Source organism: Tetrahymena thermophila (genome assembly GCF_000189635.1).
Source record: "Tetrahymena thermophila SB210 genomic scaffold scf_8254440, whole genome shotgun sequence".
NCBI lineage: Eukaryota > Ciliophora > Oligohymenophorea > Hymenostomatida > Tetrahymenidae > Tetrahymena > Tetrahymena thermophila.
Genome location: NW_002476221.1, coordinates 21,189 through 47,625, shown reverse-complemented (window position 1 = coordinate 47,625; position 26,437 = coordinate 21,189). Strand labels below are relative to the sequence as shown.

At 22.3% G+C, this 26,437-nt stretch overlaps 6 protein-coding genes across 6 annotated transcripts; 2 read left to right on the top strand and 4 right to left on the bottom strand. All coding sequences in view use genetic code 6, as the record gives it.

Annotated features, from left to right (window-relative positions):
- Positions 1-729: 729 nt before the first annotated feature.
- Positions 730-7,590, bottom strand: TTHERM_00825160 (Zn-finger in Ran-binding protein; the record flags this gene model as incomplete). Its single annotated transcript, XM_001031384.2, has 7 exons — positions 6,303-7,590; positions 5,661-5,776; positions 5,241-5,431; positions 4,672-4,989; positions 4,323-4,612; positions 901-3,803; positions 730-804 (listed from the first exon to the last, which is right to left on the bottom strand). The coding sequence occupies exons 1-7, from the start codon at positions 7,531-7,533 to the stop codon at positions 730-732; spliced, it is 5,124 nt and encodes a 1,707-aa protein (XP_001031384.2). The 5' UTR covers positions 7,534-7,590.
- A 1,198-nt stretch (positions 7,591-8,788) lies between these two features.
- TTHERM_00825150 (plant dual-specificity MAP kinase kinase family domain protein) lies at positions 8,789-11,765 on the top strand (the record flags this gene model as incomplete). Its single annotated transcript, XM_001031383.2, has 9 exons — positions 8,789-8,825; positions 9,050-9,254; positions 9,312-9,420; positions 9,497-9,553; positions 9,769-9,884; positions 10,149-10,384; positions 10,465-11,099; positions 11,153-11,346; positions 11,405-11,765. The coding sequence occupies 9 exons, from the start codon at positions 8,789-8,791 to the stop codon at positions 11,763-11,765; spliced, it is 1,950 nt and encodes a 649-aa protein (XP_001031383.2).
- Positions 11,766-12,646: 881 nt separating this feature from the next.
- On the bottom strand, positions 12,647-13,668 carry TTHERM_00825140 (hypothetical protein; the record flags this gene model as incomplete). The annotated part of the gene is made up of 6 exons (XM_001031382.4): positions 13,504-13,668; positions 13,344-13,455; positions 13,118-13,299; positions 12,934-13,045; positions 12,806-12,886; positions 12,647-12,747 (listed from the first exon to the last, which is right to left on the bottom strand). The coding sequence occupies exons 1-6, from the start codon at positions 13,555-13,557 to the stop codon at positions 12,647-12,649; spliced, it is 642 nt and encodes a 213-aa protein (XP_001031382.3). The 5' UTR covers positions 13,558-13,668.
- Positions 13,669-15,303: 1,635 nt separating this feature from the next.
- TTHERM_00825130 (acyltransferase family protein) lies at positions 15,304-17,649 on the top strand (the record flags this gene model as incomplete). Its single annotated transcript, XM_001031381.3, has 1 exon — positions 15,304-17,649. The coding sequence occupies one exon, from the start codon at positions 15,304-15,306 to the stop codon at positions 17,647-17,649; it is 2,346 nt and encodes a 781-aa protein (XP_001031381.3).
- Positions 17,650-18,455: 806 nt separating this feature from the next.
- Positions 18,456-21,792, bottom strand: TTHERM_00825120 (cullin family protein; the record flags this gene model as incomplete). The annotated part of the gene is made up of 13 exons (XM_001031380.2): positions 18,456-18,521; positions 18,582-18,734; positions 18,801-18,886; positions 18,939-19,196; positions 19,254-19,629; positions 19,687-19,874; positions 19,924-20,148; positions 20,214-20,355; positions 20,422-20,829; positions 20,890-21,013; positions 21,113-21,392; positions 21,448-21,528; positions 21,651-21,792. 13 exons carry the CDS (start codon positions 21,790-21,792, stop codon positions 18,456-18,458), a joined length of 2,529 nt encoding a protein of 842 aa, XP_001031380.2.
- Positions 21,793-22,323: 531 nt separating this feature from the next.
- On the bottom strand, positions 22,324-25,449 carry TTHERM_00825110 (hypothetical protein; the record flags this gene model as incomplete). Its single annotated transcript, XM_001031379.2, has 7 exons — positions 25,314-25,449; positions 25,167-25,256; positions 24,953-25,110; positions 24,756-24,900; positions 24,504-24,660; positions 23,930-24,446; positions 22,324-23,859 (listed from the first exon to the last, which is right to left on the bottom strand). Exons 1-7 carry the CDS (start codon positions 25,366-25,368, stop codon positions 22,324-22,326), a joined length of 2,658 nt encoding a protein of 885 aa, XP_001031379.2. The 5' UTR covers positions 25,369-25,449.
- Positions 25,450-26,437: the final 988 nt, after the last annotated feature.

Sequence of the window (26,437 nt, the reverse complement as noted above, 5' to 3'; positions counted from 1 at the left end):
ATTTTTCATGGTTTTTTTAAATTAATTATTAATTATTTATTGTTTTAAATTAAAAAAAAAAATTCATAAAGCTTGAATAAAATAAATTGTTTATAACTTCAGTTATATTATTTTTTGTTAATAAATTATATCTATACTTTAATACATAATATCTATTAGAAAAAAAAGAGAATAATTTTAGAAAGCAAAAGTTAAGGAATAACTAATAAATATCTAAATATTTATAACATCAAAAAATTTGATTATTTTAAAAATATAGAGTTGATACCAAAACAGCTTACTAGGAATTAATTAAAATTATTTCATTATCTTGTAATATATAGTGAATATATAAAATTAAAATAGCAATTATTATTAGAATTTAATTTAAAATATTTTCTGTAAATATATTATAATGGTTAGTTTTAATACTGTTGTTTGTAGTTTGTTTTTTATATTTTTTAAATAATTTCGAATTTAATTTTAGTTGAGTTATATAGTATTAATTACTTTTTACTAAATTAATAGTTAGTATCAAAATATGTTTTTTAAGTTACATATTCAATTAAAAAGGTTCTTAATTAGGTAGGTTATCATCATTTCTAAAAAATAATATTTTTAACATAGCCTAATCCAAAGTTTTATACTATTTTATTATTATTAATAAAGATATAATCTTTTTATACTATTAAATATATTTATCTTTATCTTTTTTTTCTTTTGTTATTACCTAAAAAATATATTAAATTATCATTTTTTCTTTTCCTTACAAAGATTACATTCATCTCTACGAGCATAGTTTATATTTTTGCATTTATGACAAACCTATTTATTATAAATTATTACATTAATTTAGTAATTTAAATTAAAATTGTTAATTTAAAAAATTATAAAATAATTAGCAAGTATCGAAAAATATACCCAGTCCCCTTCCTTTTTTTAAAATGGTTTCTTTTGATTTGATCTATTTTCAGAGCTGTCTTTTTTTTCGCTTTTATGACTATGGTTATGAGATTTTTTAGATTAAGAATATGAAGATCTATCATTTGAGATGTTACTATTTGCTTAATTGCCAGTTGAGTTCTATATTGAATTGTTTTATTTAATTTACACACTACTAGGTGTTTATGATATATTTTATCTTTATTAAGGTTAAATATTCTCATTAATTTAATTATTATTTGAAAAAGAAGATGTGTAGTTTTCTTGTCTATTTTCACTAACTTTTTAATGTTTAATATACTATTGATCTACAAATTATTAATTATTTTGCTCATTAATGCAAGTCTTTTATTATAAATATTACTCTTACTAAGATTTATTTTCTAATTATTAGTATGGTTTGTCATATTCATACACATTTTGTTAAAATCCTGACAATTATTAGAAGTTTTATTATTGCTATTGTTATTAAATTATTGAGGGAGAAGAATTTCTATTATGATGTTGGCTATGTCCTCTACTTTCACTAACTTTTTATTAAAATCCTTAATAGCTATTATTATAAAATTCATTTTTATTTTCTAAGATTTATTAATTACTTTGATAAGGATAATTTTAAGGTTATTGAACTTAGTTATTTTACTATACTTAAGGATTGTTTTGTTAGTTTTATTAGTTATTCATAATATATTATTAATTTTGTTGCTAGGAAGACTGATATTATTGTTAAATTTAACCACTATGATTCAAATTCTGTTAGTTTTAGTTGTATTATGATTAATTACCTAAATTTTAGTTAGTCTACTAATATTATTATTACTATTATTATTATTATTACGGATAAGGACTTTGCAGTTATTAATCTTAATATCCTTAATTAATTTGATAGCTACTAACAGAATTTGCTTAGTTATACTATTGTATATTTTATTAATTTTGTTGTTAAAGCTAATTATATTCAAATTAATTGTTGCTATTAACATTATTTACAGAGTTTTGATTAGATTAAGAAATAATTTTATTTGTATAAGCTTAGTTATCATTATTTTGGTTGCTGTATTAATGATTATAACTCTAATCCTCATAATCTTTTCTGTTACTGCTTATCTAATTTGTATTTAAATGATTATTTCCATAATGATCAATATTCTATCCTTAGTTACTATTCTAATTATGATGCATTGCTTAATTTTAATGATTACTATTGTTAAGCTGATTATTACTACTTTATTGCTGACTACTAACACTTAAATTGTGATTATTGTTATTTAAATAATTAGGATTATTATTTTAATTATTATTTTGCTAATTTTGTAATTAATTGTTTTGGTGATGGCTACTTTAGTGGTGTTGATTATTATTTTATTGATGATGACTATCATTTTAATGATTGTGGTTACTAGAGTGATGACTGTTATTACTTGAATGATGATTAAGATGGTTGCTACTTTAACTATGATAATTATTGCTGTTTTGGTGATGATTATTGCTTGAATGATATTAATTTCCATTTTAATGATTACTTCCACTTGAATGGTGATGATTTCCGCTTGAATGATGATGATGATGATTTCCACTTGAATTATGATGATGTCCACTTGAATTATGATGATGTCCACTGGAATGATGATGGCTTCCATTTGAATGGTGATGATTACTACTTGAATGATGGTGACTTTAGCTCTAATGATGGTTTCCGCTAGAATGATGATGATTTCCACTGGAATGATGATGATTACCACTGGAATGATGATGATTTCCACTGGAATGATGATGATTTCCACTAGAATGGTGATGATTTCCTGTTTGATGATGGTGATTTCCACTTTAATGGTGATGACCTCCACTTTAGTGATGATAATTTCCACTCTAGTGATGATTATTACCACCCTAATGGTAATTACCTCCACTTTAATGCTAATTATTAGTATTAGAATAATTATGACTATTTGAATTATGGTGCCTTTCTTAAGATGATTATCTATAATGTCCATTATTTTAATAATTACTATTATGGCTATTATGATAATTATTACTATGATTGTTATTTTAATTTTATGAATTAGAAGAGTGATCATACTTTTTGTCTCTGCTACTATGGGTATGATCTTTTTTTCTATCATAATCGTTTTAATAATCATCTTATCTATCTCCTTTTTAACTGTGATAATTAGTTCCATAATTATTATAGCTAGTATTATGGTGATGATGGTTATTATTACTATGATGATGACTACTGCTATGATGGTGATGGTGATTACTCATATGTGAGTTATTATTACTTAAATTATGGCTAGAATTAGTATGGTTGTAATGATTTTAATGAACATTATTATTATTTGTGTGTTAATACATACTACTGTTTTAGTGATGAGATTAGTGATTATTTCTTTTGTGATAATCATCCTCATGCTTATTAGAGTAATTAGTTTTCATTTAATTTTTATGATTCCCAACATCATGGCGCTTATTATCATCAATAGAAGCTAAATCTGTGTATGAAGAACGATGATGATGCCCTCTATTTAAATCATGAGAGCTTTGATTATCATGCGAGCGTTCTCTGCTTCTTCTAGACTTTTTACTATCATGATGGTAATGATGATGAGAATTATGATGACTATGAGAAGAATGCTTGATATCTTCTTTTTAGCTAGAATGATGATTATTTATTTGGTGGTTTTTTTATTGTATATGAGACTGTGAAGATTAATGATGGTGATGACTATTACTGTGATGACTATTTCCTTAATGATTAGAAGATTAAGATCCCTAATTACTATTCTTTTTTTTGTCAGCTTTCGCATGCTAGCATATATTACAATTTACTCTTTTAGCAAAGTTCCAATTTCCACACTCAAAGCATTTCCAATCACCTAATTCTTTAAAAAACAATAATTTAATATTATTAAATCGATGAAAAAATAAAATAAAAGGAAATTTAATTCTTAAAATCGTTTTTTAAATAGAAAGAACTAAATATCTTAAACTTTTATATCTTAAAATTTTAAAAATAAAATATTGTAATAATAAATTGCTAAATTTTTTGAAAACACACAAATGAATTAATGTGGTTAAAAATTAATAATAATACTAAATTATTAAATAAGTGATTGATTAGAAAAAAATATTGCTAGCATTTTATAATAATTATTAGTTCACTTTTTTCTAAATTGCAAGCTTAATCCCTTTTAATCAAAACTGAATTATTAAATAAGTCTTTATCGTATCAAAAAGGTATTATTTATACAATATTTCATCGAAATAAAAGAAAGACTAAAGTTTATTGCTTTAAACATCACATAAAAAAAATTAAAAAGTAAATATTTTTTAGTTTGATTGATTAAAATTTAGCATAAATATTCAATTAGGAGTTTTAATTTAAATAAAAATATTGTTACCTTCATTTATAGTTGGAGGTTTAGGATAGGTTTTATGATGTGAAGAGTTTTAATGATTTTAATTTTTAGAAGATTATTTTCCTGAGTCTTTGTTGTATTTTTTCTTATCTTTTGAACGACTTCTACTTCTTTTAGCAGAGTGCTAAGAAGATGATGAAGAGCGTTTTTTCCTACTATGGCGATATTTATCTGCTGAATATTGTTTAGTACTTTCTTCTCTTTTTTTTTAGTGATCTAAATGAGTTGAATTTTAATTATTTGCTTCTTAGATTTTGCTTTATTCATAATTCCTATTTTTAATAAAAGTATTAATATCATTATTTTTCGAAAAAATGAAGAAAAAAAATACATTTGAGTTTAGTAGCCAATATTTGTTTGCTATTATTTAGCCTAATTATTATTATATAATAGATCCTATTTACTAATATCTATTAATTTTTAATTTTCATATACACCTAAATTTTGATTCTGTGGCATCACTGTTGCTACTGAAGGAGATGATAATTATTACTATGTATAAGTATTTATCGCTGTTTAATCATATTGAGTTAATGCTATTAGTGGCTATGCTCCATTTGCTAAAATGCTCATTCTTTATGGCTGCTAATCAAAACTTTTATCTTCTTATTCTCCTTAGTAAAATGGCGTACTCCTTGAATGCTAAAACCTTTATAATTAAACACTTTTTAGCTTTTAAAGTAATAATTATGCTTTTATGAAAAAATACTTGGTTCGCTTAATTTTTTGTATTTATTTTCTTTCACTTCTCTACTTTTTTTTAAGAGATATAAACAATATAAAAATTCTTTTCTTTTTTTCCCTATAATTTTCTTTTTCTTTGAAATTATTAAGAATATCATTAAACCAAAAGTCAGTGGGGATTGTTATAATAATGAGTATTTAAAATATCAAAATTACTTTTTTTCAAGCCCATTGATTTCTTAATATTCTAAACCCAATGGTATGGAGGCAAGCAATTAAGTCTATTAGGTTGACACTAATTCTTTTTGTATGATTTAAGGCTACGTTTATTAGATGTTAAATTATTCATTCTATAATGTTGGCATGCACGATTGTTGATTTATACTCAAATTTTATTTAGTAAATTTCTAATGTTTTTAATTTCAATTAAGAAAATATGTTTATTTGGAAATAATTAGTATGTTTTTCTTTCAAAATAATTTTTATGATTAGTGGAATAAATTAAAAATAAAAATTATCTTGATTATTAGAAATATTTTAAATATTATCAATTTTATTTCACACAAAAAATTTTGATATTATTATTAGTACAGTATATAGTTTTTAAGATTTAAAAGTAAAAATTTTTTAATTTACCATCTCTTCTCTTAGTTCATAATTGTTCTAGTGGTTGAGGCTAGACTACTATGCAAGTAGCGATTTTTACTAAATTTAATAGTCAGACTAATGAAATTCCTTTAAATTTCTTTATTCTTAATATAGTAAAGAAGGAAATGGTTATATTAATAAAAGAAGAGGGGAAAAAAAAATAACAATATGCTCTCAAATATAACTAATTATTTCAGATATCTTTTAGGGTAAATATATTTGCCACTACTTTAGTTCAAAAAATATAAAATTTACTAAGCATCTAAATCAAAAAAAATATATTTTCCTTTTTCTTTTTGATTTTATGAAAAATGTGAATTTTAATTAAGTGAATTAAAAAATATTCTGGAAAAAAATAACCTGCGGTTAAGCAGATAAAGTTTAATTTAGTCCTTAAATTTTACATCAAAATCTTTAAATCGAAAATTCGAAGAAAAGTAAATACCTTTTAATTTTTATTCAATCAATTATTCTTTATAATTGATATTGAAAATAATCATTTATTGTAGAATTTTTACCCTTAACAGACTTTATTTATTTATATATTTTACTTCAATTTTTGTTTTATTTTTATTTTTTGTAGTTTATTTTTGAAAAGAAAGCACTATTTTAAATTACAAAATATTTTACCATAATCGATTTAGATTTAGTGATGTATTTACTCAATTGTCTATTTTTAAAATATACAATTCTACTCATTACATGGTCCATATTACTCTACCTCAAATAAATTATTGGATGACTAAGAAGATGAAGAAGAATTCTTATGATTTACAAACGATATAGTTTCTCTTTTAGATGATCTTGGAGAAATTTGTTATTACTCTGAAGAATAATTTGATTAAAAGCTCACTCTATATGGAAATTCTTAAGCTTACTACTAATCTTAGACATTTAAGATTTAAATTTGAGCCTAATTATATTAATTAACCTTTACTTCATTTTCTTCATTTTTTTTTTGAGGGTTGTTTTTTGAATTTTTTCTAAACCCACTTAATTAATTTTCTTTTATTGATGATTTTCTATTTAACAAAGTTGTTTAATTGCTACAAGATCTATCACGTTGATAACAATACTAATCTTTTGAACATTCTACATTATTACCTTAAACAGATTATAAGTAACTTTAATTATTACCATAATTTTAAAAGTTTTTTATCTAATTAGTGCTATTTAACTAAATATCACTTATTGCTTAAGTATTCTAAGAGGCATATTTATTTAAATTTAATGGATCTATGATATTATTCCCTAAATTATTTTGAATTAGTTTTGATAATGATTACTGTTCTACTTATTACTAATTTTCTTAATTAGCAACCAAATTACCTAAAGTCTGAATTTAATCGGTATCAATGTGCTTTAATTACATTTATATTTTTAGTTTGCTGATGTGAAAATTTTCTTAAAATTTGGGATCTTTCATTTATTCACCATTGATGATTTATATTCTTTCTTATCCATTTCCAAATTATTAATTATGAAGGCTTTTTTCATAGGAGTTTTATCCTAAATCATTTAAAGTACCTTAAATAATTTTATCGTTTACCTAATTAGTTTGATTGTTATTGATATTGTTTTTATGGATAACTTAATTATTTACATTCTACTCAGAGAAGTTATTGCTACATTAAAACTAGTTTTATAACTAATTCTTGTAGAATTAATCATTTTTAGTTTAATGCGTATTTAATATTTCACCTTGTTGATTTTACATACTTATTCTATTTTAAATTCCATAATGCATCCTATTAAATAAATTCTATTATTTATCTTCTTGAATAATATTTAAAGACTGTTATAGAATTTGAGTTTGAGGAAGATTATTATTTTCAATCATGTTTACACCAATTTAATACATTTAATTAACTTTTTACCTCTTGAAAATACTAATAACAAATTTTTATTATAATTATTATTATTATTCAAATTTGTTGGGTTATGATTTTTATAGAATAATTTACTATTAAATATTAATGTTAATTGTAATTTATTTATTCTTTTAGCAATTAAATGTTTTCGGTCACATAATTGTATAATACTTTTTATAATAATTGAATTTTATAGACAAGCTCAAATATTTAGATATTCTTTTTTTTTATATTAAATTTTTGATCAACATCAAATTAAAAACATTATTTATTTTCCATTAATTATAAACTTTATAAATAATAAATAATATCTTGATTATTTTAGACAAATATGTGAAAATTTGTATCCTAATTATTTTTATATTTATTTTATAATAGTTTAAAAATAATACTACAAAATATGAAAAATAAAATATTAATTGAAAATCATTTCTTAATTTTAAATAAAATAAATAAATAAAATTTTTCATTTGACTTCAATAATAAAGTATTTATTATTTAAGCTTAATTTTAATTATAAATTATTTTAATAAAGTTCATTCAAATTAAAAAATTACATTTTAAATTGTGAAATTGTTTTTTTCCTTTTAAAATGAGAGTCTTATTTTTCAATTTAAAAGGATATAATAATATTGTTAACGTTTAAATTATATCTTTTATAACTATTCTATTTAAAAGTAAGATTAATTTTTGTTTTAATAAAGTTTTTATCTGTTTAAAAGCAGTAGTTAACGATTATAAATGAAGATTTTATAAACTATTTAAAATAAAAATATTAAAATTAACTTGAATAGGGTATTCTGTTAATAAATAATTTATAAAAATTCTACGTTAATTTATAGCCTTTTCTTAACTCTTACTAGAATAATAAGCTTTTTAGTTTAACTAAAAATTGATAAAAATATTAATTCAGGATAGAATTGTAAGAAAGTCAATTAACATTCAAATATGCGCAAATAGAAATGCTATCAAAAATATGAAATTTTTAAATGATTTCATATTTATTGTCTTTATGAAAGCTGATTATGAAAAGAATGTTTGATAATTTAGTGATTGGTCTTTTATCAAATCATCAAATCAATCAATCAATTAATTTATTTTAATTAATAATAAATTCAAGGAAAGAAATAAACAATTTATATATATAATTTTATCATTAAAAAACAGTAAAGTAATAAGTTTCAAAGGCTTGTATTAATAGATCAATCAATAATTCTTTCCACTTTCTTCTCTTTATAAAAAGGAATGTCTCTAAAGGAATTTCCTATCATTCAAAAACTAGGCAATTATTTGAAATAAATTACCATATTAAGCTAGAAATAATTTATCAGCATATCAAATTATTTTAGAGTATCCTTATGAAACCATTAAAATCAGATATAATAATTTTTTGATTTATCAATTTAAAGATACCTCTTCCAAATAATTTTATATAGAAAAGATGAAGATTATTCGAAATATATTTTATATTAAAAATGTATTAAAATTAATTCATTTAACGAATAGGTGAAGGAGCATATAGTAGTGTATATAAAGTAAAGAGGATTAGCGATGATAATGAGTATGCGCTTAAAAAAGTTAAGCTCATGAACCTTTCTGACAAAGAAAAATAAAATGCTTTGAACGAAGTAAGAATTTTAGCTTCTATTAGATAGCCAAACATAATTGGATATAAGGAAGCTTTTGTCGATGAAATGTCAAACTCATTATGGTAAAATTCAATATTTTATATAGTCCTGTTAAAACAAAATATTTTTATTTTTTAAAGTATTGTAATGGAGTATGCAGATAATGGAGATCTCTATTAAAAAATAGTAGAATTTCAAAAAAAAGGATAACTTTTTCCAGAACAAGAGATATGGCATATTTTTATTTAAGTAGATTTTTATATTTTTTATTTTCTCAAGAATATAATTTTTAAGAGTAACTCTTAAATTTATCTACTAAAATTAGATTGTCAAAGGCCTGAAAGCACTTCATAGCTTATAAATATTTCACAGAGATCTCAAGGTTGATAGATAGATTATATATTAGTTGATTTGATGATTTTTAAGTTGGGCAATCAATATTTAATTTGATTTTTTCTTTAAACGGAAAAAACTAAAACATTAAATTTTTTTTGCTTAAATAGAAAAAAAAATTATATATATATAAATAATCATTTAAAAACAAAGAAAATAGTAAATTAATTCTTAATTAATATATATATATTATATAAAAATAAGAGCGCAAATGTGTTTCTAACTAAAGAAGGTATTGTTAAGTTAGGAGATATGAACGTTTCAAAAGTTGCTAAATAAGGATTATTATATACTTAAACGGGTACCCCTTACTACGCCAGGTAAAAATAAATAAATGAATATATTTTACTCCTCTTACTCCCTAAAATAAAACATTTAGAAATATAAATTATTTCATATCTCTTTTAAACATTTATTAGATTTCTTTTTCTATTTTTAATTTTTCTTAATTTTTTAGAAAGTTTTTAATTTACCTTACTCTATTAAAAAATAATAAATGCAAATATATAAATATGAGATATAATTTTTCTAACATCGAAATTAATTTAGATTGAACTTCATAAGCATTTTAATTTTTTATTTAGTCCAGAAGTGTGGAAAGATTAAGCATACGACAGTAAATCTGACATTTGGTCATTAGGATGTGTTTTATATGAAATGACTACTCTTAAACCACCTTTTAGGGCTGAAGATATGGAAGGTCTTTATAAAAAAGTTATTAGAGGATACTATCCTAGAATCCCGCCTCATTTCTCTTAAGATCTAGCTAATATTATTAGATCCCTTTTATAAGTATCCCCTCAATTAAGACCCTCATGTGGTAATTGAAAATGATCAATTTAACTTACATTTAATATAATTATTATTTTTTTAGAGTTTTTATTATTTTTAAAACAAAAGATAAAATTCTTTAAATGCCAGCTGTAATTAAAAGAATGAATGATTCTTTATTAACTGAAGTTGACGAAGCAATTTAAAATAACTTGTTGAATACCATAAAAATTCCTAAAAATTTGCATTATCTTACTGATAGATTACCTAAACCAAATTATGAACCTTTAAAAACTAAGAGAATAGATAAAAGAAGATTTTTGCAAACTTTAGCAGGGTATACCGATATACCTGATCGTGAATCTCCTTCTCCGTCTCCAGAATAAATGAAGTAATTGGTACTTCCTAAGATTCCTTAGCAAAGAAAGAATCATCATTCTAACAAAAGTAATGAGAACGTGCCACCTAATAATAATCCAAGTTCTATTATTAATAATGTGCCAAGCACAACTAGCAACAGAGAAGAAATCGATGAAAGAGGAAGTGAAATAAATTAAAATGCATATGATGATTAGTCCTCATAAGTTTCTTTAGCTCATAAGGTTCATCCCAGAAGCTTATCTAAAAAGCATATTAACAAGTATGAAATCCAATCAAAGTATGATAAATATGGTCTGGCTTCTCCAAATTACTATCCTGAATCTGTTAAGAGTGATATACATTCAACAAAGCACTCAAAACCAATAGACATACTATAGCTTAAAGTAAATATAATCTAAAATTTTTTTGATATTTAATTTATGATTATGAAATATAGTAACAATATGAATTAAATAACGACAAATCTCTTCAACCAACTTACATTCCAATCAAAAAGAAAAAAGAGCTTTCTCCATTGAAAAAGAAAAAGAATTAAGGAATAAATCTATTAGATATTGAAGGAGAGTCCAAGCCACTGCTTTCCAAACAGAGAAAAAATAATTCTATTGACTAATCTATCATTTATGAAGAGTAAAAATATTTTAAACTTATCAATTTTTTAAATGATTAACATAATTTAAAATATTAGCCAAAATAATAATGGTAACAGACTTCCAAACATAAATGGCTCAAAACTACCTAGAATAGGAAATTCGAATAGCGGAAGCACTAATAATATGATAGGTGGCGGTGTACTAGGCCTGGGCATAGTAGGAAATGCTGCAAGAAGCCTAGACAAAGAAAATGCAAAAATTAAAGAAATTACTAAAGCCTACAAAGTAAATTTAGATCCTATTAATGACTTAAAAGATAGGTACAGATAATTAAAAAAGAATGATAGAACCAAAATTCTTTCTATCAAGAATGCTAGCATGCCTTAAAGCAATAGTATGGCTTCTTAAGATAAATATTAGTATATTTATGCTCAGGAAGATGTCTTAAATTCTTGAAGAATTTGATAGTGAAAATTATATATAATTATTTATGAATCTTATTAATTAAAATAAATTTATTTCATCTGCAACTCACTCCCTATTTTCCTATAAAGATGAAATAAGCCACAAAATAAATGTTGAAGTATATAAAATTCAAGAATCAGAGCAAACTAACTAAATAGCTAGCTAGGGAGTAATTAGATACTATTCTAATTGACTATTATACTTTATTAAATATAACTTATAATTTATAATCACAATTAAATCACCAAAAATAAATTATACTATCAAAAGCTCTTTAAGCAATTAATTACTATCTCTTAATAAGAATTTTATTTATTTTTAATAAAATTTAAGTTTGAGTAATTCATAAAATTTTATAAAGCTTTATTCAATTCATTTTAACTATCAATTATCTTTTATAAAAATCATGTTATTTTTATTTTCAAGATTAAAAAATTGCATATTCTTATTAATAATTATAAATTTATATTAATAGTAAACAATTTGATTAATTCTAAAAAATAGTATATTGGTAATGCTATTTTATTTCTTTATTTATCTAATTTTAATTAATTGTTATGAATAATAAACATATAGCCTTATTTATATAATTGGTGAAGTAAAATATCACATTTAAAGCCTAAATCCTAAATCGTTTTTACCAAAAAAAAGCTTTGAAAGTATAACATTTAGTTTTTTTAAAGTAGTTTTTTATAATATATTTAAATAGATGATATTGAACGAATGTGCTAGAGGAATTAAAAATTATGTTGAGAAAAAAGAATATAACTAACAATATATAAAGACTCATAAATTATATTAAAATTTTTTTTAAATATAACATAAAATTAATAATAAATAAATTCGCTTTATGTAATAATTATATTTATAGTTCAGAGTATTGGGAAATCTATAAAATCTTTAGCATTTTCATTCTTCTTTGAATTCAAAGCCATAAGAATAGGTGATTTTGAAAAGCTTGAATAAGCTTATGCTATTATTTTTATAAAAATAATTTATTAATATTATAGAATTCTTAATATATTTATTACTAGAAAGTGAGGATCTTCTTATGAATGCAGAATCAGAGAGTAACTCTTTTTTTGCAAGAATAGTATAATCAAGGTTATATTCTTATATTTATAAATTTTGTAAATAATATAATGAAAATTAAACTTACTTTTATTCTATCTACTTATATTTTACTTATATAAATTAGCTTAAAGGTTTTATTTCTTAAAGTCTTTATTTTAGTATACTGATTTTTATGATACTATTCTTTACAACATTTTCTAAATTTACAAATAAATTTAAAGTTTTTTAAATTTTTTAAAATGGTTTTTTAATTATTTATTAATTTTTACTTAGTTCTCTATTCCAATAAATTTCTCATTGGATTTTCTAACATATTCTGCAGAACTTTTAATTTTGTGCATTTAAAAACTTTTACTAAGCTTTTTTTAACTTAGTTATGCATCTTTTTAGTCTATTTCCATCATTTTTTTAAGTAGAACTTAATTATCATTGAATACCTTAATGTTTCTTTCTTAAAAAACCAATTAATTATAAGTTAATTTTATATTTAATTACATATAGAGAACTTATTTGTATTTTTAGAAAGGGAATGAGAAGGATACCATGGTAAGTCATTAGTTATTGCTGGTCTTGCTCCGATTATATTAATTAAATGCCTTTTTTGATTCTTAATAAATCGCTAAATGTGAAAAAGTTAAAATAGAATGATAATTACATGAGTAGTATTTTTCTGCTTTAAGTATTCATTGCCTGATATCACATTCCACATTTCTTTTATTTTACTTAAAATTATTTCAAAGCTATTTTATTTTTTTAATTGATTAGATGTTTAAAAGTATTAATTTTTTAAGTATTTATTTTTTTAATAAAAATTTAACTGGTTTTGTTGTTTTTTACTTTTAAAGATAAATAACGTTAAACTTTATAAAAAAAGTAAAAAATATTGCAATAAATAGTTAAAAATATGCAAATTGTCACATAATTATATTTTTTTATAGTAGATACTCAAAATAGAATTTACAAGTTAGATAAATGGTCTCAAAAAAAATAATATTTTGATACAAATACATGTAACATAGAAAAAATAATTATTAAAAATACTTAAATTATAAAAATACTAAAAACACAATTTATTATTTTTCTAATATTTATATTTAAGATTATCTCATTTAATTATTACTTTTTGAAAATCTTTTATTTCTTATAATACAAATTTTATAAATATTCAACATAAAAATCAAAAAATAACTGTAATTTAAAAAAAAGAAGAAAAAAATTGATTGATTAAATAAATAAAAAATTTGAGTTTTTATTTCTTAAATCAGGAATACTACCACAAAATAATAAAGTAGTTAATTCAGCTTAAAAATAATTTATTTTTTTCTGAATTGTAATATCAATTAATTTAAAATTTATAAAGAAAAATACTAATAATTTTTTAATTAATTTTTGAGAATAAATTGCTTTTTATAATTTTTCCTTTTATTGAGATATGCAAGTTAAAACTGTACTTAATATTTAAGTTTTTATTTAAATGTAAAGTAAAGTACAACAAAAATATTCTTTATTTAAAAATTTTTAGATCCAATTTTAAAAATTAAATAAATTTATCTTTTGAAACTTTTATAAATAATCTTAAAAATTATCAATAAATGGTAATAAAGTTAATTAATTTAAATATATAAAGATCTTTAAATAAATATTGATTTTTAGTAGATTAAAACCAATTTACTCATAAAAAAATTTTTTTATTAATTTATAAAAGTATTTTTCATTTTATTTTTAATCTAAGCAAGTCTATACTATCTAAAATTAGTAAAATATAACAAAATATATTTTGGAATTAATAAACTTTAATTTATTATTTTTTAATAATATGTGTGATTAGTATTTAAGTAATTCTTTTTATTTTTTTATAAGTTACACTCATAAGAAAAATTATCGAATATTTATTTAATTGATTATGTAAAAGCTAATTTGATGATATTAATTTAAAGTGAATAATCTTTTGTTTATTCTTATTAAATAAATGAATTACAATTTTTCATTTTAAGAGGTGAAAAATAAATTTAAATGTATTCAATTTTGATTAAATTTTAGATGGTTTAAAGCTTGAAGATATTTTATATTCAGATAGGAATATAATAAAAGAATTACTATACATTACATAAATAAATGCTAATGATTTAATAAATAGTAGTAAATTCTTTTATTGATATATAAAGTACAGTCTAATCGGCGACAGAATCTGAAAAATTTAATTTAATAAATTAGGTATCTTATTAGGTGGTATACTTGATGAATTGCATCATATTACATAAAGTAAAGATATTTACTACCTTTAAAGCTTTTATCAATCATAAACGAATATTTATATGAAATTCGTATTTTTTTTGGTAAATAATTAATATTTAGAGAAAAAGATAATTCACAAAATCAGAAAAATCAAATTAAATTTCATTAAGCAAGCAAATTAAAGGTAAAAACCCTGCTCACTCAAACTTGTTTTCAAAAAATGAAATTTACCTATAAATTTTTCATAGGATTGGTAATAGTTTTCAGTATATTTGGATAAGGATTATCTTAAAGCACTGATTTCACTTTATGCCAAACTTATTTAGACAGTATCAGTAATAGTATAGCTAATAAAAAACCTTTGCCACCTACTTTCGGAAATACTTTATTATATTCTGGAAGAACGCTTAATGACGAAGGAGATGTTGAAAAATGTCGCAGCCTTCCTTAAATGACATTTGTTAGATTAACTTTAACCTTGCCTAATAACTTAGAATATTATTTAGGATTTTGTATGTACGAAGTTTGTAATGCAGAAGTCATGAATAGCAATTCTTAATTGGCAACAGCCGAACTTTTAAAGATTCTATAAACAATTAAAGATATATTCCCTCACTAGCAAGATATACCTAAACCTCCTGAATTTTAAGTTAATTTAACTGAAGGAGATAATTAAACAGTTATTACATATGTCCCTTATTAGGAAGATACTTAATCAAAGGCTACAGCTGGATATATTATAGCACTATTTACTATAGTTTTAGTAAGCACATGCTCTATTTTAGCTCCTATCTTAAAATTGCTTCAAAGAAAGAAAGATAAAGCCATTTTACAAGATAATACTAGATACTAAACTCAAATTAACTATACTTAAGGAGCCACTTCAACAAGTATGATTTCATAATCTAATTCTCAAATTTCTAGACCATCTCATACTTACTCTGGACCATAACCATCTGTTAGTATGACCAATGGCAACACTGTTAGTCAAGTAGCAGCAGCAACAGGAAGACCCAAAAAAGAACCCTTCTGGTGGAGAGTAGTTCAATGCTGGAACTTGCCTGATAATGTGAAAAAAATGTTTACATTAAAAAGTAATAATGACGATTTACTTGTTTTTAATGGTATCCGTTCTCTTTGCTTTATGTAAGTTATTTTTGGCCATGAATTCTATCTTCACATGAACTACATGAGTAATCCTTAAGACTTGATGATCATTTAAAATAGATCATTTGTACTTTTCCTCTTTTCTTGTCTTTACTCTGTTGATGTATTTTTCTGGTTAGGTGGTTTCTTCTTGGCTTATGTTGTCGCTGATGAAAAATAATAGCGTAATTTTTCAATGAAAAAACCTGTCAAGACTGCAATTTCATTCTTGTTTGCTATTATTAACAGAGTATTCCGTATATTCCCTTGTTACTTTTTAGTTTTGATGTTTTACTGGAGACTTTCTCCCTTTGTAGGTTCTTCACCCACTTGGGATGTCTTTATGCATGGAGCAGCTTTATGCGATACACGCTGGTGGTAAAATCTCCTTTTCATAGACAACTTATTCCCAGGTTAAGGTAAAAAATGCGTTCCTTGGGGATGGTATTTATCTAATGATTTCTAGATGTTTATTTTTGGTATGATTCTTTTAATCATTTACTAAAATAATCGTTTAATCGGAAAAATTTCTGTTGGTGTTTGCTTCGCTGTCTTCTAGTCTGTCTCTATTTACTTATCATTCAAATATGAATTTATGGTTCCTTCAAATATCTAAGCTTTAAGCTTAGACCACTATTATGAAGATTATTACATTAAACCCTGGGCTCGTATTTCTCCATATTTTGTTGGACTTTTCTTTGGTATACTTTACAAGGAACATTAGTTTGATAAGGCTAAAAATAAATGCAATGGAATTTTGACAAAAATGTAAAAGTTTGCTGGACACTCACTTGGAAAATATATTTTCTACGCATTAGGTTTTGGTCTCTGGATGGGACTCGTATTTGCTCCTCATTAGATGCAAGTACATGGAAACGATTACTGGAATGCTGATTTCTAGCACTTCTGGTTTGGAACTTGCAGAACATGGTACGTTATTGCAACAACTTGTTTTATGATTCCTGGTATGCTTGGATCAAAGGATTTAATAGCTAAGTTCTTTAGCAACACTTTGTTTGCTTTCTTACAGCGTCTTTCATTTGGTGGTTACTTAACTCACTACATTATTATTCTTTTCACTTTGTGGTACTCTAAGGATGCAGTTTATTATGATAGTGAAAATCTTATTGGAATGTTCTTCTCTGAGTTTTTCTTTACCCTTATTGCTGCTGCAATAGTTGCTTTAATTATTGAAATTCCAATTATGAATCTTGCATAAATTCTTTTAGGAGGTAGAAAACCATCTAGTGCCCCTGTTTAGAAGTTGGAAAGAGTTAAATTGGAGGAGTTAACCCAAGAAGGTAACACAAAATCCTTAAATATTAACAAATCTTAAATTTCAGACAATGAGTCCTCTCAAATATCAAATTTACATGCAAAATCAATTACAGTTCAAAGTAAATAAATGTAATAAAACTGATTGATTGATTGATTAATTAATACATTTTAAATAAATTGATAATAAAGTATCTATAGTTTTTAGTAAAAAAATCTATTAAGCAATATTTTTTTATTTTATATTGTGAGAAATAAATTTCTATGCATTTTTATCAAATATTATTAAGTAATCTACTTTTTTTGATTTTCTGCATTTAAACGAATTAATCAAATTATTGTTTGTTTTGATCAGGTTTTTCAAGAATATCATAGAGCAATACAAATTTCTTTGAAATTATCAAAAAAAAGTTATTTAAAGAATCAGATTAAATCAATAAATTAATACTTATTTCCTAAAATTAATACGAGTGATTGTAATTTTTTCATTTTTCTACGCTTACATAAGATAGAACAATCAAAAAATTCTATGAATTTTATCAAAAAAAAGTAATTTGAGAAGAATAAATTAATTTAAAAATATAAATAAAATCTTTTTTTCCTAAAAATAGGATAGGATATTTGAAATAAATTAGTTCTGTCTTGTTTACTTATATAAAACAATTCAAATATTCTATTATTATATTTATCATATAAAAAATAAATATTTTAATCCATAAATTAATTAACCTAAGTTAATATAAAAAATAGTTGATAAGATTTTAACAAAATTTTTTTACATTTTTTATGAAATTTATATTAATTTACAGATTAAGAATTTTTAAAGAAAATTATTAAAACAATAAAAGAATTATGCTTGAAAGGTTTAAAAATGTTGCTATTTTTAAAAATAATTGCTAAACATATTTATTTACAAATGCTAAAATTTAATATCATTTTATCACTTAATTTTCATTAAACTTTTTCTTAACTAATAGGTAATGAGTAGTCTTCACCATTGAATATCAATTTATGTTTCTTATTGTTAAAAATTTTAAATTTATAAAGTTTAAAATTGAATAATTTTTAATGAATTACTTGGCTCATATTTCTAAGCACATCTTTAATCTAATCTTCTTAAACAGGATATTCTAAATCAGTTTTATAGAGTGTCTTTAGCAAGCAATGTAGTTATGAAGCTGATCTTGGACCGGTTTTATTTAAGATGCTAATTATCAAGTTTTCGATATACTAAAAAATAAAAAGAATAAAATAGGGTTAAAATTAAATGAATAGAATAAATAATTTAATAAATACTTTTATAAATTGAGTATTTTCAAATCCTATGTAAGACTAATCTCTAAGAATCATTTCATTTTCTTCATCTTCACAGTAAATAAGATCTATTTTAAATATAAAATACTGTTATTAAAGAATAAGATTTTCTCACTTTACTTTCTGAATCCCTAAATTTCTCATAAACCCTAACAGGAAAGTATACATTAACATCATTATCAGCGTTCTCTGCACCTTCTTCATTGTATCCTTAGAAATTCTTGAAATTACTTGATTAAGCTTTTGGCACTTACTTTTTAAACTCTCTTACAACTCCTTTATGAACCCAAAAAGCCATTTTCTACTTTACTTAGTTTTATGATAACTATGTTTCTTGACTCAAAAAATCAGATGAAACTCCTTTTTCTGGATTAAATCCTATTTATTTTATAATAAAATATTTTTACTCTAAATACAACTTTAACTTTTTTATACTTGTTTCATCAAAATAACCAATTAAGATTGCATGAATTGGGAGACACTTAAATTCAAATTCTCCATTATCAAATGTAAGAGTGAGATTAACGTGACCAAGATTTGTGTGCCAGATTAGCTTACGCATAGCTCTATTTCTTTCAAATCTCTTTGCATATTCTTAGAAGAGTGGCTCTAAATAAGAAGGAAGAGGAAATCCTTCCACTTCATAATTAATAGGCCAATATCCTTTAGAAACAAACATGCAGTGAAGTTAATCAATAGAAAGTAGAGGATTCTTAAGAGATGCTTCAGGGTTAATAGGTTTTTTATATGAATGAATCAAGTTGTCAATTCTTTTTGAATCCTTAACATCCTTAACTATAATGTTGCAAGTCTAATTTATATTTTATTTTTATCATTAAAAAATTTTTAGCTGACAACAATCAATTACTTGTAGGCTGTAGTCTCCACATCTTAATTTCAAAAGTTCTAAATTTTTGATTTCTTCATCAATATCAAAATTTCTTGTTCCCATCATTTTTTCTGCAAGCATATTTTGATACTCGCTAATGAAAGATTCTTGTGATCCATACAAGTTAACCAAAATACTAAGTAAGTCACTCTCCTAATACTTAATTTCTTTACCAATAAATAATTAAAAACAAGCTTTAAACAAAATATTTAATACTAATTGCTTCCGATTTTTTTTAGTTTAAATATTAAACTTCCCATTTCTCTGCCTCGTTTTCATCTTCATCTGAGGATAAATCATAACTTTAAAATTTAGAAGGAATTTTTAGTCTTTCTTGAACTAATTTATTTGTATTTTTATCATCAGTTAAATGCTCAATAATGCATCTCAATGTATCATTTCTTTTAAGCAGATAATTTTTAATAGGAAAAGTAACTTTTTCTATAAATTAATTTAAGTTTATTTAGTTAGTTATTTAGTTATGACAAATAGATATGTTAAATTACCCAAAATAAGAGCTTTTGGATCTATAATTTAAAGAATTTAAAGACAATTTATGTATTAGCTTAAAATGTTTGTTGTTATAACTCCAGGTATTAGCAATCTTTAACTAATTTAACTAGACAAAAAATCACACATGTCAAATATCTAATTTTTAAGAAAATTAGTTTTTTAAGTTTGATAAAATTATAAATTTTTTTATTATTTATTTACTAGATTTGTCTTTTCAACAATTTCTTTTAATTCTTAGACAAGTTCGTAAGATTCTGGAAACTCTAACACGATTCTGAAAATATTTTATATACATATTTTACCATAGATCTCATATATTTTACTCAAAAGCTAATCTTAAAGAATTTTAAGCTCTCCTTATAGTTATTCAAGTTATATTTCTTTACTCGATATTGTTTTAACACTCTGAGCAATAACTTGAAGAAAATTTAAGTGAAAGTTAGAAAAATATGAAATACACCTCTTTAAAATAGGAGTATTATTTTATAGAGCCTCTTATTAGCTCTCTATATACTCTTGAATGTCTTTTACAAGCACTTCATTCAATATTTATAAGGATTTTGTGTAGAATCCAAGTTCAATAGATATTTAAAAAAAGTTTTAGTAGATCTAATAATTAAGTAAATTTAAATTTTAATTCTAGATAATTTATTTTTTTTTTAAACTTACATCAACTTAAAAGTTTTCAGGTTCATTTTCTATAAGAGTTCTTCTAGATTCAGTAATAAGCGATTGATCTATTTGGCTTGAGTGTTCTTTTAATACGAATTTCATAAATTTTATAAGCTCTTTTCTAATTATAAATAAAAGCTATATCAATTAACATTTTTTAACTACTTTTTGCTTTTCAAAGAAAAAGAAAATTAAAGAAATTATAAAAATTCAGCTATACCTGTAGAAAGCATATATATTTTCATTTAAATTTGCTATCTCAATAAGGTTCAAGCTAAATATCTAAGATAAATTAACTGATAAATTTTATTTTTTTTGCATTTCTTCACACTCTAAATCAAGATCTTGCAAGAAGTTCATATGAATTTCATATTTTTTATTAAGAGAAAGTAGTGCCTTAATAAAATTTTGAGTATTTATCTCGCTTTCCGTTCTATCTAAGTTCAGTATAGAATAGAATTCATCTTTGTATTCTTTAAGCATATGCTTTTCAAATTTATCTATAAATAAAATATTTTTATTATTTAAGCTACATTAAAATAAAATCCTAATTACTAAAATAGTACTCTCTAATTATTCTAACTAAAGGCTATCTCTTTTAGGTTATAACATTCCATTACTCTCTAACTTTAAGCTCTAATATATTAAAAAATGAATATACGTTTAAATTTCTCAAAATTTTAGTATTATTTTTATTTTGCTTTAGTCACAGATAACTATTATGAATCTTTTTGATAATGTTGTAAAAAATAAATTACTATTGTATTCTAAATCTACAAACAATTTGTCTATAATTCCCTTAAAATCTATCCATTCCTTTTACATCTCGTAAATAAATTATAGAATCTCTGGATTCTATTTAATGTATTCATCGTGCTAAAATATTTCAAATATATTCATTTTTTTTGGTTGCTTTCTAACAATATTTGCTATTTATATTTTTTTTTTGAACTTAAATATTAAAACCTGAAAATTTAATTGTTTAGATTTTTAAATTTATTAAAATTTCAAATCTATCAAATCACTAAACCAAACAAAATTTTTTACAAAATTTGCATAAATACTGATAAATTATAATTTTTTATTTTTTATAACATGATTTTTTATTTAAAACATAATAAAAATAAATGAATTTTTATTTAAAATATAATGAATTTAAATCAATTTTTATTTTTAAATCCAAAACGATTTTAATTGATAAATGTCAATAAATATTCTAATTTAAAAAGATAAAAAATGTATAAAAATAAAAATATAAATAATTTTTAAACAGATTGATGAAAATTAGAACATTAAATGAAATATTGTGGAAAACAAAATTTATTTAATTTATTATTTATTTTATTTTAAATATTTTTATAAACAATTTTAAGTTTTAAAAAGAATAAAAAGTAAATAAATGTTAATTTTTACAAAGAATAATTTATTAAATCAAGATTTAAGCTCATAATATTGCTTGCTGTTTGGATCATAATAACAGTTAAGAACAGGATCGTAAATAACTTCTAGCTATTCTTAATCTTCAAAATCGTTATTATCTACTCTATTTGATTTTTTTGAAATATTGCTTTTATTTTATTCATTTTTGTAATTTCCATCATCTTCATAATAGCCTTGATTTTGAATTACTACTGTTTAATTATTTTTTTTAGTTACTATTGAACTTCCTTGCAAAGGAACAACTGCTTAAAAAGGAGGTGTAAAGGGTCTTTATGAATTATTAATAAATTTGTTGAGATGATTTTCATAAATATTATGATTAGAGTAGTTATTTCCTTAATCATCCTTATCCGGGGAGGCATACTTATCATTTAACTCATCTTGATAATTTTCATCATCGTTTTCTAAGTTTCTTTCAATGTAAGGTCCTTCGAGGCTATCTTCAAACTATTAATTCTTCTTTTCTCCAGAGAAATCGCGGTTTGTTTAATATTTTTTGCTCTCTACAGTATCTTGTTTAAGGAAGCTCTTAGCATTATTATTATTATTAGTATTTTTAGTGGTAGTTTTATTTTGACTTGTATTTTTATTTATAGATGGATTATTATGATTTTAATCAGTAACAATGTCTTCTTCTATTTCTCTTTAATCTAAATCATCATATTCGCCCTGGCCATAAGAATCTTCGGCTTATTATTTTTATTTACGATTTGAATTTGCAAAGAGATCTTTAAATTGATTTGGATCGCTAACTGTATTAAATTTTTAAGTTAGTTAGAAATAACTCTCTTCATCTAAATCTGTGTTCATGCTGTTAAATGCATTTTAGTTTTCATATCCTAAATTCTAATTTTTATCATTTTGGTTTTCTTTTTTTTGGATGTCTTTTTTATTTCCCTCCTTTGTTTTTTTCGGGTCAATTAATGAAGCCTTTTTTCCAAAATTATTTGCACTTTTGACATTTCTTTTAGATTCAAGTTATTGAGTTAAAGATTTTTCTTTTAATTATTAACTCTTAACTTATCCTAGATTATTTTTATTTTAATTATTTAAATTTTTATCATTTTATTAGGTCATTTTTTGAGATATCTAGGGTGATGAAGTATTTGTTTTAGATTCTTTCTTTTTTATTGTTTATGGTAATTCTTCATCTATTTCATATTTATCGTAATATTCTGCTTCCAAATTTTCTTCTATTTCTTCATTATCTTCTTAACCTTTATCATCAAATTACTTTTTAGGACCTTTATTCACACCTGCATACCAAGGATTGTTTTTTTATATATTAGCTGATGTTTCTTTCTTTTAAGTTGATGGTTGTCTTTATTAGTTCTTTGTTGGCTGTCTCGATGAAGAATTTTGTGGTTAATTTATATCCTTAAGTGATGTAGTTGGTGATTTAAGTGACTAGCTTATTGGAGATTTAGGAATATTTTTTTATATCTGCTACCCTTACTAAAGATTGTTATTATTATTGGTTTGTGGTTAAGGGGGTTTCTATGTTTTCAAAGATTGTCTTACAGGTTCCTATTTTACAACAATAAAACAAATTGAATAAACTATTAGTAGATAAAATAAGAATTATAATATTAATCACTCTTGAAGCTTAGCGAGGTTTTGCCTTTGTTAAGTTAGTATCATATTTTTGCTCTTCATCTAAATTATGACTACTTGAAATAGATGATTCTCTTTTAGTTGAAGAATTATATTTAGAATTTTGCTATTAAGTATTTTAGATAGAAGGAGGGCTTCTGTCTATTCTAGCATATGATTTTTTCTATGTTTCAATCTACTTTTATCCCATAGTTGATTTTTCATGAAAATCATGAGTAACATCTGGGATTGATTTTTATACACTATTATTAATGCCTATGCCTTATTTGATTGATTTTGTAGCAATAGCTTTAACATTGTTGGTATTGTTAGTTAAAGAGTTTTTATACATTGATTTTGGGACAGATGAAGCAGGATTATTCATTTTTAATGTATCAACAGAATCACTTATACTTTCAAGATATTTTGGATCAACATTATCTAAAATTCTTTGATAATTCACTAGCTGATTGGAATATTAAAAGCCAGGTGGAAAGGCAAAATTTTTAGGTATATCTTCTCTAATATATGATTTGTGATTATTATTATATGTTTACAAAATTTAAATACAATCTTACGGTTTTTATTAATTATATAAAGAGGATTGCAAATACATTTGCTCTTCTGCATTATCTTCTGAACTGAACTCAAAAAGAGGATTCTTCATACTAAAAATTCTACGAATTCTACAGGTTGATCCGATTGTTATACTATCAATAGAACGAAAAGTGGATCCTTGAATTTTTAACAAAATATTTTAGAATGAATACTTACTAACTGATATTTAATATGATATAATTGTTCTAAAATTAATGCTATTTATCAAATACCTTTCCAAGCTTCCATAAAACTATTAACGTCTATACTTAAGTTTAACCATTCTCCACGTCTAATAATATCGTTAGGGACTTTAACGTGAAAATACTTAGTTTCTATTTTATTTAAAGCACTTACTAAATTAATTCTCCTATTTACCTAATGAATAAAATTTGTAATTGTTTAATCCTACATCAACTAATTTTGTTACCTTTTAGGTATCTGCTATGCCAATTTCTAAATTCCAAGGTGAACCAAACGGTAGATAAATCTAAAATACAAGAAAATGCTAAACTATACATAAATCAATTTTATCTTCTTTTGGAAATCTCATTTTAGTACTATGTCCATCTATGCTATAAATATATCCTTTTTATATAAAAAAGTACATTGCTTAAGTTTTAATGCCTCTTTTATATTAATACCTTTAATATCCTTATCAAATACTTTTGAATATCCTTAAGGAGTTGTCATTCTATAGAGATTTGCGTAACTTTTTTCTTTATCTTTGTTGACTGATTTTAAAACAAATCTATTATATTGGAACAAAAATATTGAAAATATTTTAATACCTTTTGCATCATATATTTCTACATGAGTGCCTCCTTAATAAGCATTTTAAAACATTTTTATATTAAAATTTAGCTTTGTTTATAGTAAAAAATTTATGATCGAATCTTATAACTAATTAAGAAAACTAAAAATTTTAAAATAATTAAATCTTTTTTTAGTTGTTTGGACTATAATTAATTAAGAATAAGACTGGAACTCTTTAAAAAATTCAAAAGTTTTTAAAAGAATCATAAAAAAAAAACTTGATATCCACAAATTGTATATTTATTATAGATACTAAATCTACTTTTAAAAGTTTTAAATATTTCCTGTGATTTTTTACTTTTTTAGAATAGATTTTTCTAAATAATTGATTTAATAAATATTTAATTTAATAACAAGATTTCTTTTCCTAACTCTAATTATTTATTTTTTAATTTTATTAATTTAAAAAATCATGTATAAAATTAATATATTTTAATAAAATAAATATATTTATTTATATTTTATGAATAAAAAAATGTCAAAGCTTAAAAAGATAAAATTGGTTTGAATCATAATAAATAATTTATAAAATTTTAATAAAAAATCTTATTTAATAAGAAGTTTTAAAATTATAAATATTAAATTTTAATAACTTTTAAAAATATTTTATTAGGATTAGCCCTAACAATAACAAAATTAAACATTATTTTAAAATTTAAATAATTTAAAAATTATATTTTTAATTAATTATTTTTAAATAATTATGGTTTAATTTAAATTTAAAAATTTTATTTTTAATTTTGTTTTATCTATTTCTTTTTATTGATTAAAAATTAAATTAATTATACATTTTATATCAATAATTTTATCTATAAAATATTTTTATTATCTATTTATAAAATTAAAATATATTAATGCATTTTATAATCTAAAAAAGCTTATAATAAATTTATAATTTAGCAAAAGATATTACATAAAAATTAAATTAATAATTATATTAAAAAATGTGAGAAAAATGTAAAAATAATCTTAAAATATAAAGTTAAGATGCAGCTTTTGTAAACTTAATTATTAATTTTGATTTATTTTTTTAAATAAAAAGACTTAATTGTATGTATTTTAATTTAATTTGAAAAGTCTTACCAATTAATAAATATTT